Source organism: Parus major, chromosome 9 (assembly GCF_001522545.3).
Source record: "Parus major isolate Abel chromosome 9, Parus_major1.1, whole genome shotgun sequence".
In the NCBI taxonomy this organism is placed as follows: Eukaryota; Metazoa; Chordata; class Aves; order Passeriformes; family Paridae; genus Parus; species Parus major.
In genome coordinates, this window is record NC_031778.1 from 16,581,473 (window position 1) to 16,593,431 (window position 11,959).

General features: G+C 61.9%; 2 protein-coding genes across 3 annotated transcripts; both read right to left on the reverse strand.

Moving 5' to 3' along the window:
• Positions 1-3: 3 nt before the first annotated feature.
• Positions 4-2,753, reverse strand: CAMK2N2 (calcium/calmodulin dependent protein kinase II inhibitor 2). Its single transcript, XM_015637111.2, has 2 exons — positions 2,518-2,753; positions 4-74 (listed from the first exon to the last, which is right to left on the reverse strand). Exons 1-2 carry the CDS (start codon positions 2,684-2,686, stop codon positions 4-6), a joined length of 240 nt encoding a protein of 79 aa, XP_015492597.1. The 5' UTR covers positions 2,687-2,753.
• A 5,352-nt stretch (positions 2,754-8,105) lies between these two features.
• Positions 8,106-11,555, reverse strand: LOC107208926 (mitochondrial ubiquitin ligase activator of nfkb 1-A-like). 2 transcript variants are annotated; one of them, XM_015638077.3, is made up of 5 exons: positions 11,458-11,555; positions 10,878-11,015; positions 10,568-10,655; positions 10,370-10,490; positions 8,106-9,578 (listed from the first exon to the last, which is right to left on the reverse strand). In XM_015638077.3, exons 2-5 carry the CDS (start codon positions 10,989-10,991, stop codon positions 8,882-8,884), a joined length of 1,020 nt encoding a protein of 339 aa, XP_015493563.1. In that variant the 5' UTR covers positions 10,992-11,015; positions 11,458-11,555; the 3' UTR covers positions 8,106-8,881. The 2 variants fall into 2 exon arrangements, with proteins under 2 accessions (XP_015493563.1, XP_015493562.1); XM_015638076.2 differs by lacking the exon at positions 11,458-11,555 and having other exon boundaries at positions 10,878-11,395.
• Between the last annotated feature and the right edge of the window lie 404 nt (positions 11,556-11,959).

Here is an 11,959-nt window from a genome sequence, read left to right on the forward strand (position 1 = left end):
GGCTTACACCCCCGGCGGCGACTTCTCCGTCATGCCCTTGAGCACCTCGTCTATCCGGTCATCCTCGATCACCACTGCGGGGACAGGCGGGGGGCGCGTGGGCGAGGGGACTCGACAGCCTCTGCCCCTCTACCCCGGCTCTCACCCTGCTCAGGCTCCAGCTGTGCCCCCAGGTGCCGGGCAGCGGGATGAAGGGGGTTCAGCTGGCTACAACCGGGGTGAAGGGTGGGGGATCACCCCCCCTGCTCGGCTTTGGTAGGGGCAGCATCCCCCCCTGCAGCCAGCCGGCTGCCTCTGGATGGGTGATTAGGGAAGGGGGGGCAGGAATAGACCAGGAAGGACCCCCCCTCCTCTCTGCGGCAGGCGCTGATGAGAGCAACAGGACTGGAATGGGTAATGACCCAGCGGGGGGGGGCACCGCCTGCTCGGCGGGGGTGGCAGCCAGACCCCCATCAGCATCACCCGCTGCGCAGGATACCCACCCTCACCATCGGCATCACTGCTGGGGGAGCCGGACAGCCCCCCACCAGCACGGCGGGCTGCATGAACCCACATCAGCATCACCATGGGGGCTGGAGAGTCCCTCATCATGTCACTGTCCAGAGACCCCCCCTCAGCATCACCCACTGGGCAGCCCCCTCCCCAGTAGCAGCAGTGGGAGGCTGGACAGACCCCCATCAGCATCACCAGGGAGCTACACACCTTCCCCTTACCCCACACCATGACTGGCTGGGCAGGTGCCCCCCAACGATCGACATCACTCTGGGGGTGGAGGACAGACCCCCACCCCAATATCACTACTGGGGTGGTCAGTGATGCCCCCCATCACTCCCCTGGGGGTGGATTAACCAGGACACCCCCCCCACCCCCCATCACTAGAATCACTGAGAGAGCAGATGGATCCCCTCCGACACTACCAAGCGAGAACCATCCCCCCCAACACCCCGGGGGTGCTGCTAGACCCAGCCTCCACCACTGCAAAAGGGGGCAGTGGAGCACGCAGCACTCACCCCTGTGGGGCTGGGGTGTATTTGAGCGGGGGAGCAACTCTCCCCCCCCTCCTTGTCCCTGCAGCTTAAGGAAGGTTGTTTGCCTATGGAGGACCCCCGAGCAGGTGTGATGGGGGGGCTGCAGGAAAAGCGGGGGCCATTTTTAAGGGTCCCCAAGGCATTGGGGAGAATCAATGGTGACAGATCAGGGTGCAGGCAGGAGAGGGGGGCAGTTATTTGGGTCCTGATGGAAGCAGGGGAGATGCTGCTGGGGTCTCTGCGGCAGGTGGTAAACGAGGGGGCAGGACACAGGCTCGTGGAGTCCTGGAGGAACAGTAAAATGGTGGGGGGGGGATTTGCTGATCAGCATGGCCAGAGGCTGCTGGTGGTCTCTGCGGCAGGCAGAAATGGGAAGGGAGAGAGGTTTAAGGGGCCAGGGGGGCTGTTCCTGGTGATCCTCAGATAAAGGCTTGTTTATACAGAATGAGAGGGGGGCAGTCCCAGGGGTGCTGAGGAGCAGTTCCGAGGGGTCCCAGGGGCACTCGTGGAGGTGCTGGGGGATAGTTTCAGGGGCAGTCCCAGGGATGCTGCAGGGTAATCCCAGGGGTAGTCCCAGGATGAGGCGGGGGCTGTTGCAGGGCAGCACTGGGGAAACAGTGTGGTGTCTGGAGTAGGAGATGGGGGAGCCTGTGGTTTTGGGGGCGGGTGTCAGTCACAGAGCTGGGGAGTCTCAGGGTTGCCGGGGGACAGCGCTATAACTGATGTAGGGCAGAGAAGGAGATCCTGGGGATGCTGGGGGCTGTGCCGGGGGTGGCAGGGGACAGTACTGGGAACGCAAGGCAGAGCCGGGAGTCGCAGGAATGCTGTGGGGCAGCGTTGGGGATGCTGCAGGGCAGAGACAGGGGTTGCCATGGGGCAGAACTGGGAATAGAAAGGCAGAATCGGGAGTCTGGGGATCTCGTGGGGCGATGTTAGGGGTGCTGGGGATGCCGGGGAAGCAAGGGCAGAATCGTGGATCCTGGGGTTGCTACGGGAAGGTGCTGGGGATGCAAGGGCCAGTGCCGGAGATGCCGGGGGGCAGTGCCAGGGATGCCGCAGGGCAGAGCCGGGGACGCTGCAGGGCAGAGCCAGGGATACTGCAGGGCAGAGCCGGGGATTCCAGGGCAGAGTCGGGAATGCAAGGACAGATGCGGGGGTCCCGCGGATGCCGTGAGGCAGCGTCAGGGATGCAGAAGGCAGTGGCGGGGACGTTGCAGGACAGATGTGGGGGTTCCGAGGATGCCGTGGGGCAGTGCCGGGGATGCAGGAGTCAGCACCAGGGATAAAAGGACAGATCCGGGGGTCTCGGGGATGCCGTGGGGCAGCGCCGCGGATGCAGGAGCCAGAGTCAGGGATGCCGGGGATGCTGCAGGGCACATCCGAGGGTCCCGGGACAAACCCGGGGATGCTGAAGGGCAGATGCGGGGGTCCCGGGGATGCCGCGGGGCTGAGGCGGGGTTGGGGGGGCAGAGGCGGGGGTCGGCGGTACCTCTCTTGGCGCGGCCGATCTGTCCCAGCTTGGGGGGCCGCTTGCCCTGGTTGCCCCCGAAGAAGGCGTTGGTGTCCTGCAGGCGGCAGCTGAAGGGCAGCTCCCCCGCCTCGGGCTCGGCGCCGTAGCGGCCCACCTTGTCCTCGCCGTAGGGCAGCACCTGCGACATGGCGGGGCCGAGCGGGCCGAGCCGCGCCGCGCCGAGCCGGGAGCCGGTCTGCGGCGGCGGCGGCGGCGGCGGGGAGGAAACCCGGGCGGAAGGATGAAGTCATGCATCCGGGGGGAGCGGGGACCCCCCCGGCGGGGGGCGGCTCCGGAGCGCCGCGGCCCGGCCCGGCCCGGCCAGGACAGAGACGGGGGACCCCCGCGGGCGGTGGCCGGTGCCCCCCCGCTTGGGATGGGGACCCTAGCACACCACCGCCTCGGCCCCTGCCCCGGCCCCAGAGCAGGGTGGTCCCCCCGGCACAGCCTTTCCGAGGTGGTCGCCTCGTCTCGGGGGTCCCCCCAACCCCTATGGAGAGGGGAACCCCTGTCACAGCCGGGTGGCATCGGGTCAGACAGCTGAGGACTACCAGACACAGCTGGGCCCTCCCCTGGCATGTTGAGGTGATACCAAACAGATGCCCAACACCCTGCTCCAGTCCCCCAGCCCCCCACAGCCCAGAAAGCTCGACCCTCAGAGTTCCAGGCCAGCTCCCATCCTGAGTCTTCCTCAGCCCCTCACTTGTGTCTCTTGTCCAACACCCATCCAGGCATCCACTCTTGTAGCCCCACTCAGCGCTGGGATTCCCCCCTGGAGCCACACCAGTCCTGCCTCAGCCCTTGCCAGCCCTCTTGACCCCCATGTGTGCATGTGCTTGTACACATCCTCCCATTCCGTATCTTTGCAGGAATGCAGGGATGCACAGGTGTAATTCTGCAGGTGTCTGTAAGTGTGGCCACCTGGGCTGTGCCCTGGGATGCCCCTTGTCCCACTGACCCTTCCCTGGGGGCTCTGTGTGGAAAAGGGGAATGGCTATCCCTTGTGGGGACCTGCAATGTAGCAGCAAGGGGTGATCCCAGCATCCCCCCCAGAGCCCCATTGGTATCTACACACCTCTACCCCAGACCCACCCTGGATCTTTCCTCCTACATTGTTCACTGCCAGGCCAGTGATTGCATTAATTGGCATTGGTGGTACTGAGCAGACTCACCCAGGACCCCCCCTCATTCAGGTCACCTGGGGCTGCTGGGGGGCTTTTTAAGCTCAGGATAAAGTTGGTGCTTCTTGAGTGAACTGTGGGTACAGCCATGACTCCTGGATCTTGGATAATGGTGGCAGCAGCAGTGGCTATGGCTGGTTGGAGAGAACCATCCTGTCTTGGAGCAGTCCTGCTCCTGCTGTTCCCTTACAGCAGGTTCTGCTGCTCATGTGGCGGTCCTGGGTTGCAGCTAAGGCAGATCCCTGAATGAAAACGGCACTTCCTTCACGCCAGGTCACAGCCTGATGAGAATATCTTGAGGGGGTGAGGGCAGGGTTTTCCAGATAGCCCTGTGGTCCATCTTGCTATTCCAGCATCTCCATAGTCTGAGATTCTGTTGAAAGGTGCTGCAGAAGATCATCAGCTGGGGTGGTCCATAAGGGCAGACAGATTCTTCTATTTTGGGAAGGCTCAGCCATGCTTTTACCTTTGTGTCTGGATCTGCAGAATATTGGTCCCTGCTGTCCCCTACCGGAGCCAGGTTGGGGCAGTGGTACCTGTTCTCCTGGCAAAGCAATGCTTTAATTCATGCCTTTGCTGGGGAACCAGCTTGAACTTTTTCATGTGAAAGCCTCTGCTCCTGTGAAAAGTGCCTGGGAAAATAGGCAAGAGGCCCACGCTGAGATGTGGCCTGCTTTTCCCGTTGCTGAGCCCACGTGCCACTGCCCGTGGGCAGGGACAGGCAGACCGTGGCACACGCAGGGCCGGGGGTGAGCGAGAAGAGGAGCAGATGGGCTGTGTGGGATGTGAGTGGCACCGGTGCAGCACTCCAGGAGGGTTTCCAGCCTGGCAGGCTGCTGGGGGGAGGCTGGAAAGGGGTCACCCTGGGAATGGCCCCACATACACCTGTATCTCTACAGTGCCTCACACCCAGGGGAGCTACGTGACTTAGCTATGGGGTGGGGGGAGCTCTCTGAGGCTGCCTGGGATTTGGGGTGTGGGAAGGACTGTCTGCCCATCCCAGGAAGGAGGAGGGCTGGATTTGTGCCAGCACAGCTGGGCTGTGGGTGGAACAGGGCAATGCTGTGGCTCTGGGCTCTGCATCTCCTTGGGACAGCTCTAGTGTCTGGTTCCCCAAAGGTGCTGCTTGTCACGCATCCCTGAGTAGCAGGGGAAGCTACCAAGGACCTGAACGTGGGTGCATTGGCAGTGGGGCGCATAAGAGACCCCTCTCATCCCCTGCCATTGCATGTAGCATCTCCCCTGGTGTGCCAGATGCGCACCCTCCTTCCCCTGGCTCTTATCCCACCTTCCTTTTTCGTCTTTTAGCAGCCACGTAATCTCCTTTCTTGCTTCGTTTGCAGCCTTTTGTCCAACACAAAGCCAACTGTACCGGAAAGAAGGGGCTGTGGGAGTGGGAAGTGAGTGGTTCTTCCTGCCCTGGCTCCTTCAGCCTGGGCAGCAGCCCCTGAGCTGGGACACCTTGGGGATGATGCAAGGGCTGGAGGCCAGCCATGCCCCCCCTCAGGATATGGAGCTGGGTAGGAGGCATAGCATCAGACTCCTCGCTGCAGTGGGGCTGGCAGTAGAGGTTGTGCTGCATTGCCCTCACTCAGGCAATGCTCTGGGAGCTCACCAGTCCCTGCCATGCCCTAGCTCCACACCTGGATACTGCCCCTGAGCCCTTGGTGGGAATTCGGGTGCCTATTCCAGGTGCTGTGATGGAGGTGAGTGCTTTTCCTGCAGTCACTGATGGTTCAAGTGGTTTTATGGTGGAAAATCACCTTGTGTGTGCACGAGTGGCTTGTGGTGGAGCACATCCTGACAGTGCTCTGCAGGGATCCCGGGCAGCTGGAGCTGGGAACCACCAGGCACTCCCATCCAGTCCAATGTCTGGCAGGAATGGGGTCAGTAGCCTGGCAGGCAGTGACTGGATGTCAGGGAGCTGAAAGGAGGCAGGAGTCATCAGCCACAGGACCCAGGGCTTTCTCTGCTGCATGTCTGGGAGGCAGTGCTACCACCTGGGGCTGGTGCCACAGGGCTGGGGACTGCCAAGGCATGCCAGCAGGCCAGTGCGGGTGCCTCCATCTGTGTTGCTTCCAGTGCTGCCAAGAAATGTGAAATGGCACTTCTGTTTCACAGCAGTGGCAGCTACTGGGGGCCTCACTGAGCACCTGCTGTTGGCACTGATGCTCTCCCTGAGTCCCCATCCCAGCACGAGGGACTATGTCACTGGTAAGGTTGGGGATGTGCCCATCCCTGGCTGCTGCTGCTGGCTGTCAGCAGCCAAAGCCCAGGTGGGGATGCCGCTTTGTGTGCTGCCAGTGCCACAGTCCAGGTGTTTTGGGGGAGCAGAGACACACACTGGGCTGGGTGCAGGCAGTGGGGATGGCCTTGTGAGACAATGGTTGTGGTGAACACTGTCACCATAGTGCAGAGATGTTGGGGGATAGGAGTCCTGCTTGGCAGCTGTCCTGTGGGTGAGCCCAAGGCAAGTGTGCAAGAGTGGCATGTTTCTGCAGCTGCTGCTGTAGGAAGATAAGGCTGTCCCTGGAGGGAGCTCTCCCTGGGAAGAAAGACAGGTGTCATTACTGAGATGAGTTTGTCTGTCTTTGTGCACAGCCTGGCTTTGAGAAGGCGATGCCCTGTCAGGTTGAAGGAGGATGGTGCAGTCCCCATTCCTCACATGAGCTGCCTGGGACACAGCTGTGATCCTGGCATCTGAGCAGATGGAGCACCCCCAGCACATTGCCTGGGGCAGGGGCTTCACGGAGGGTCCCTGCCGAGACCCAGAGGTGACAGGGGAAGAGCAGGAATGGGGGGAAGCCAACCCTGCCGGGCAAAGAGCCCTGCTGGGGTGTGAGGCTCCATCCTTGCCTGTCACCACATATCTGGTCACCATGACAACAGACAGGGAGGCAGGCGGAGCGGGCTGGCAGCCCTGGGGGGAGCGGGTGGAGGCTATGGGCATGGGCTGGCACACAGGGGCGCCCTGTTGGTGAAAGGAGGCAGCTGTTAGGATGCGTGGCCTGTGTGATACGGAAGGAGGCTTGGCTGTGCTCAGCCAAGGCACTGTGAGCTCCCCACTGTCCTACTCCCAACCAAATACCCATGGGAGGTGCACAGCAGGCTTGTCTGGGGATGCAGGCACTGCAGCACGGCCGGGCAGCCCCTCTGCCAGCCCCTGTACCAGCCCCCGTGCCAGCCCCTGTACCAGCCCCTGTACCAGCCTGTGCCGTGGGTTTGGCACTGCAAGCTCTGGCTGGTGGTGAGCTGAGCGGGTGAGTCATGCTGCTGCCCGGAGCCATGGCAGGGAGGACTGGCAGCTGGGTCTGCAGCCAGGCCAGTGCTGGGCTGGTGGCCTCCTGGGAGTGGCAGAGACCCGGGTGGGGCTAGAGTAAGGCTATGCCCCAGCACGGGGTGGGCAAGGGGGAGGCAGCCTCCCTCTATGCTATCAGCACAAGGGATGTGTTCCCTGCCCTGGGCACCTCGGGGGGCAAAGGGGAGTGGGGGGGTGCAGACCCCTCTCTAATTGTCCCATCCTTGGTTGGCTGCTGGGCCCTGGGGAACAAGGTGAGCAGTCTCCGGGAGCAGGGGCACCCCCCGCCCTCCCCGGCCCACGCGCCCACTCGCGCCAGCAGCTCTTGGCATGCAGGGAGTGTGTTCCTGGCAGCCCAGCCCTCTCCCATCTGGTATTTATCTCCTTCCCGAAATCCCTCCTGCTGCGGGGGGGATGCCCGATGCTAGGGGGGGGTATCTGGGCCCCACTGCTCACTCTGCAGCCCAGGGAAGAGGCTGGACTGAGAAAAAGGAGGGTGGAGGATGAGAACTCACCCACACATCCTCACCCCAAAAATGCACGTGGGTCCCAGGAGGCCTTACTGGTCCTCTGAGGCCTCCTGTTTTGAGTGTGTCCTGGGGGCAACCTGCCAAGGTACCTTTGCCCCCAGCAAGCTCCCAGCCTGGAAGCAATTGTGGCCACTGACCTGGGGAGGTGGCACATCATCCCTCTCCAATCTCAACACTGCTGTCTGGCTGACAGTGGCCTGCCAGCACTGCCCCCCACCCCGAAAGCCTGGGTGCCCCAAAGCTGCAGGAGCCAGGAGAGCCCATGGGTTGCCTGGGCAACTGCAGCCAGGCAGTGATGGGGAGCAGTCCAGGGGAGCAGTTGCCATGGAGACCTGAGGAGCACAATCACCTTGGCAACAGTCCTGTGTGTCCTGCCACCCCCCATCCAGGGCTGCATCTGGAGGAGATGCACCTGGGCTCCACTGTGAACCTGGGCCAGCTCCTTGGATGAGGAAGAAGGGGAGGCAGTGATGCTCATCCCTCCAAGGGAAGAGCCTTGGCTCCCAGCACCCACCCAGCCCCCAGCTTAACGGCGCAAAGGAAGAGGTGAGGCCAAGCTTGGCTCCTTGGCTTTATCACTCCACACACCACTGCAAGTCATTCCCACACCTGGTCCTGTACGGGAGGTGAGCAGGAAAGCTGGGTGCAGTGGGGCTGGATATGAGGGCAAGCTCTGTGGCACACTAAAGCTGTTCTCCCTGCAGACAGTGGCAGAGGGACATAGCCCCCCTCTTGGTGATAGAGCAGCTGGCAAAGGGACTGATCACTGCCAGCCCCTGGGTGTCCCCAGTGTCATCTGGCCAGTGGCTACAGGCACACAGTTTGGGATGGCAGGACAAAGCTGGCACCAAGGTATATCACTGCAGTGGGTCAGGGGGGTTTGGGTCTGTGCCACTCCACTGTGCCTGCTGTGTCCCACCAGCCCTGGTCTTGCCCTCATAATCCTCCCCCTAAATCCACACACTGGAAAATAAACACAAGGGAGAAATCCTGAGTAGCTTTTGGGAGGTCATGGCTCAGAAAGAGACACAAGTCCAATAGCTGGCAGCCAAAGTAATGCCCCAGTGTGGGGTTGGGGTCTCAGCTCCTCAGCTCAGGAAGCACTGTGTAGATTTTCCCCAAGTCTTCATGTTTAGGGGGGTCCCTCTGGTAGACAAAGGGAGGATGAGGAAGATGTAACTCCCCCCCTTGCCAAAACAGATTGAAGGGCACATCAAAACCCCTCCCTCCCAAAAGGAATTGCACAGCTGCGCATGAGAAGACAGCTGAGATCTCTGCAGGCTCCAGGCTTGGCCCAGTTCAGGCTGCCCCTTCCTGGGCACCCCCAGATGCTCTCAGGCCTGGTAGAGGGGCACCACACGGTCAATAGGCCCCCGGCAGATGGGGCAGAGGCGGGTGGGCAAGGCTTGGAAGCAGCGGAAGCAGCAGCAGATGTGGCCGCAGCCTAGGAGGACGCACTCGCGGGGCCGTGACAGGCAGACCACGCAGGAATCCTCGGGCGCCCGGTCCCCAGCCTCCTCCCCATCCAGCTCCTTGTCCTCCTGCTGCTGCTTGGGGCGGGAGCGGCGGTAGGCACGGCACAGGGCGTGCAGGAGGACGGCCAGTCCCGCTGCCGCGCACAGCAACGCTGCCCCCTTCCAGAGCCCGCTGGCCGACTCCAGCTCCGACAGCACCGTCTGCCAGTCCCCCAGGCACAGGAAAAACTCGCCTCCCTGGGTCGGCGGCTGGAGGTGCAGGGAGCCGTCGGGGTGCAGGGACAGCTCCCCGATGCCCGTCAGCCCAGCCCCCACCCGCAGCATCTCCTCCGTCTCCAGGATGCCCTTGGGCTTCTCCCCCATCAGGTACTGGCCCAGCAGGTCGCGGAAGCCGTGGGTTGGCTGCTGGAACCGCTCGTACACCATCTCCAGGGGCAGGCAGACAGCTTGGAGTGGGCTGTCCACACTCACCTGTGTCACTGCCTCAGGGCCTGGTGAGGCCAGCAGGAAGGGGACGGTGTAGATCTGCTCTGAGAGCACCCGCTCACTCTCACTCCTGCAAGTGGAGAGGGTTGGATTGTGGAGAATCACAGCATCAGTTAGGTTAACCTCTGAGATCATCTTGTTCAACCTATGAGTATCAGCCTGTCAACTAGACCATGGCACTAAATTCCATATCCAGTCTTTCCTTAAACACCTCCAAGGATGTCAACTCCATCACCTCCTGGTGGTGAAGCCTCCTGCTCCCTGGACAGCTCATTACAATGTCTAATCATCCTCTAGGTGAAGAAGTTCTTCCTAACCTCTGCCAGAAAACCTCCCCTGATAGAGCTTGAGGCCATTTCCTCTTGTCTTGTCACTGGTCTCCTGGGAGAAGAGGCTGATCCCCACCTGGCTCCAACTTCTTCTCAGGGGGTTATAGAGAGCAATAAATGCCACCCCAGAGTCTTCTCCAGGCTAAACATTCCCAGCTCTCTCAGCTGCTCCTCATCAGACATGTGCTCCAGCCCTTCACCAGCTCTGCTGCCCTTTTCTGGACTTGCTCCAGTAGCTCAATGACCCTCCTGAGCTGAGGGACCCAGACCTAGACACAGGACTCGATGTGTGTGTGCGTGTGTGTGTGCGTGTGTGACTCGAGGTCATTTGAGGTGTGCTGAGTACAAGGGTATGATCAGTGCCCTGTTCCTGCTGGCCACAACACAGAGAAGCTCTGAACTCTCTGTGCTGAGCTAAGTATAGGGACTAAAGCCTTTAACCAAGTTATTTTCTGCCTCATGTGGCCCCAAACAATGGGGGTCTGGACTCACTGCTGCAAGCCCCCTCCTACAGTCCCTTCCCATCACTCACCAGCTTCGGGCCAAGCTGTTCCAGATCAGCCGATGCTCCTTCAGCAGCAATTTCTGGATCACGCCCTGCAGCCCCTCATGGTAGTGGCTGGTCAGTGCAGCCTGGGCTGGGAGCACTATGCCTAAGGACAAGGAATGTGTCACAGCCAAAAGAGATCTCGGCCTTCGTCCCTTGTGCAGGGCCACAGGGTGTCCTTACCTTCCAGGGCAACATAAGGCAGGCACCTCCCCTCAGCAGCAGACACCAGGGCTGGCAAATTGTCATCGACCTGGAGCTTTGGGGCCTCCTGGAAGAGCATGGACTGAGTGTGACCATGAGCAGTGAGTAGGGCAAGAATGGATCTGTGGAGATCTCTGGCAGGATGTGGCCTGCTCAGTTCTGTGTGTCATGAAGTCACCAGAGGATGAAGCAGGCTGCAGGCACCAGTGTGTGCACCCAAATCAAAGTGTGGAGGGGACAGTGAGGAAGGGACAGTGAGCAGGAAAGAGCATCTGAGAGACAGGGCTACCTGTATGCGTGCCACGACTCTGGCTTTCCTCCTGTACAGGTAGTAGAAGAGGCCAGAGAAGGCGAGGCTGGAGCCCAGACACAGCAGCTCCCCTGGAGTGATGGGCTTGTCCATGGTGCCAGGCTTGGGCAACAACGCCTGCAAGGTGAGCATGTTGTCTGGGGAATGAGGCCTTGTCACCCTTGTCACCCCTGACAGGGACAGCCCACTGCCCCTCCCTCTGAAGACAGGGGTGTCCCTGGATCCCTGTCCCCAAGGCGGCGCTGTGTCATTGCCCCTGACCCCAAGGCAGGGATACTTTTCCGCCCATGTCCTCACGCTCTACCGCTCCACTGCTCCAGTGGGGGTAGTTCACCTCCAGCACCCACAGGTGCCCGGCACCCAGCTCGACCCTGCATCCCAGGCCCAGCCGAGGCCCAGTCTTGCACCGGGGATCGGGCGGAGGCCCAACACCCCTGACCCAACCCGGGGCTTAGCCTAGACTCCCACCCAGATCCGGCCCCCCGATCTGTCCCGGCCCAGCCCCCGGCTCGGTCCCGGCCTGGCCCCGCCGCCGCGCCCGGCCCCGACGCCCCCGTACCCCTGAGGCGCCCAAGCCCGGGCCCTGGCCCTACCGCCCTTCCTGCTGGGAAATGTAGTCCAGCCCTCGCGGTGAGGCGGCGGGCCTACTGTGACCGAACTACCCCTCCCAGCATCCCTCACGCTGAACTACAGCTCCTGTCATGCCCTGCGTTGTCCGAGGCAGAACCACGACTCCCAGCAGCTTTTGCGAGCGCCTCTGTCCGTGGCCGAGGAGTCCCGCGGGGTCCCGGTACCGGGGAGTTCGGCGTACCCCGGGGTGGGGCTGGGCCCGCGCTGTTCCGGCCGAGACCGGCCTCGCGGGCCCCGGAAGCTCGGAGTGGAGTCTCGGATCCTTGGGCTGGCTGGCTGGGATCACCCGCGCTGAAGGCAGCGGGACCCCCGGGCTGAGCTTTACCGAGGACTCCCGTGGCTCTGACTCGTCCCCACCACCGTTGCTGTGTTCCTCCCCACACCTCTGCTTCCCTCATTCAGGGAATTGCTCATCCAGGCATCTCGTTCCC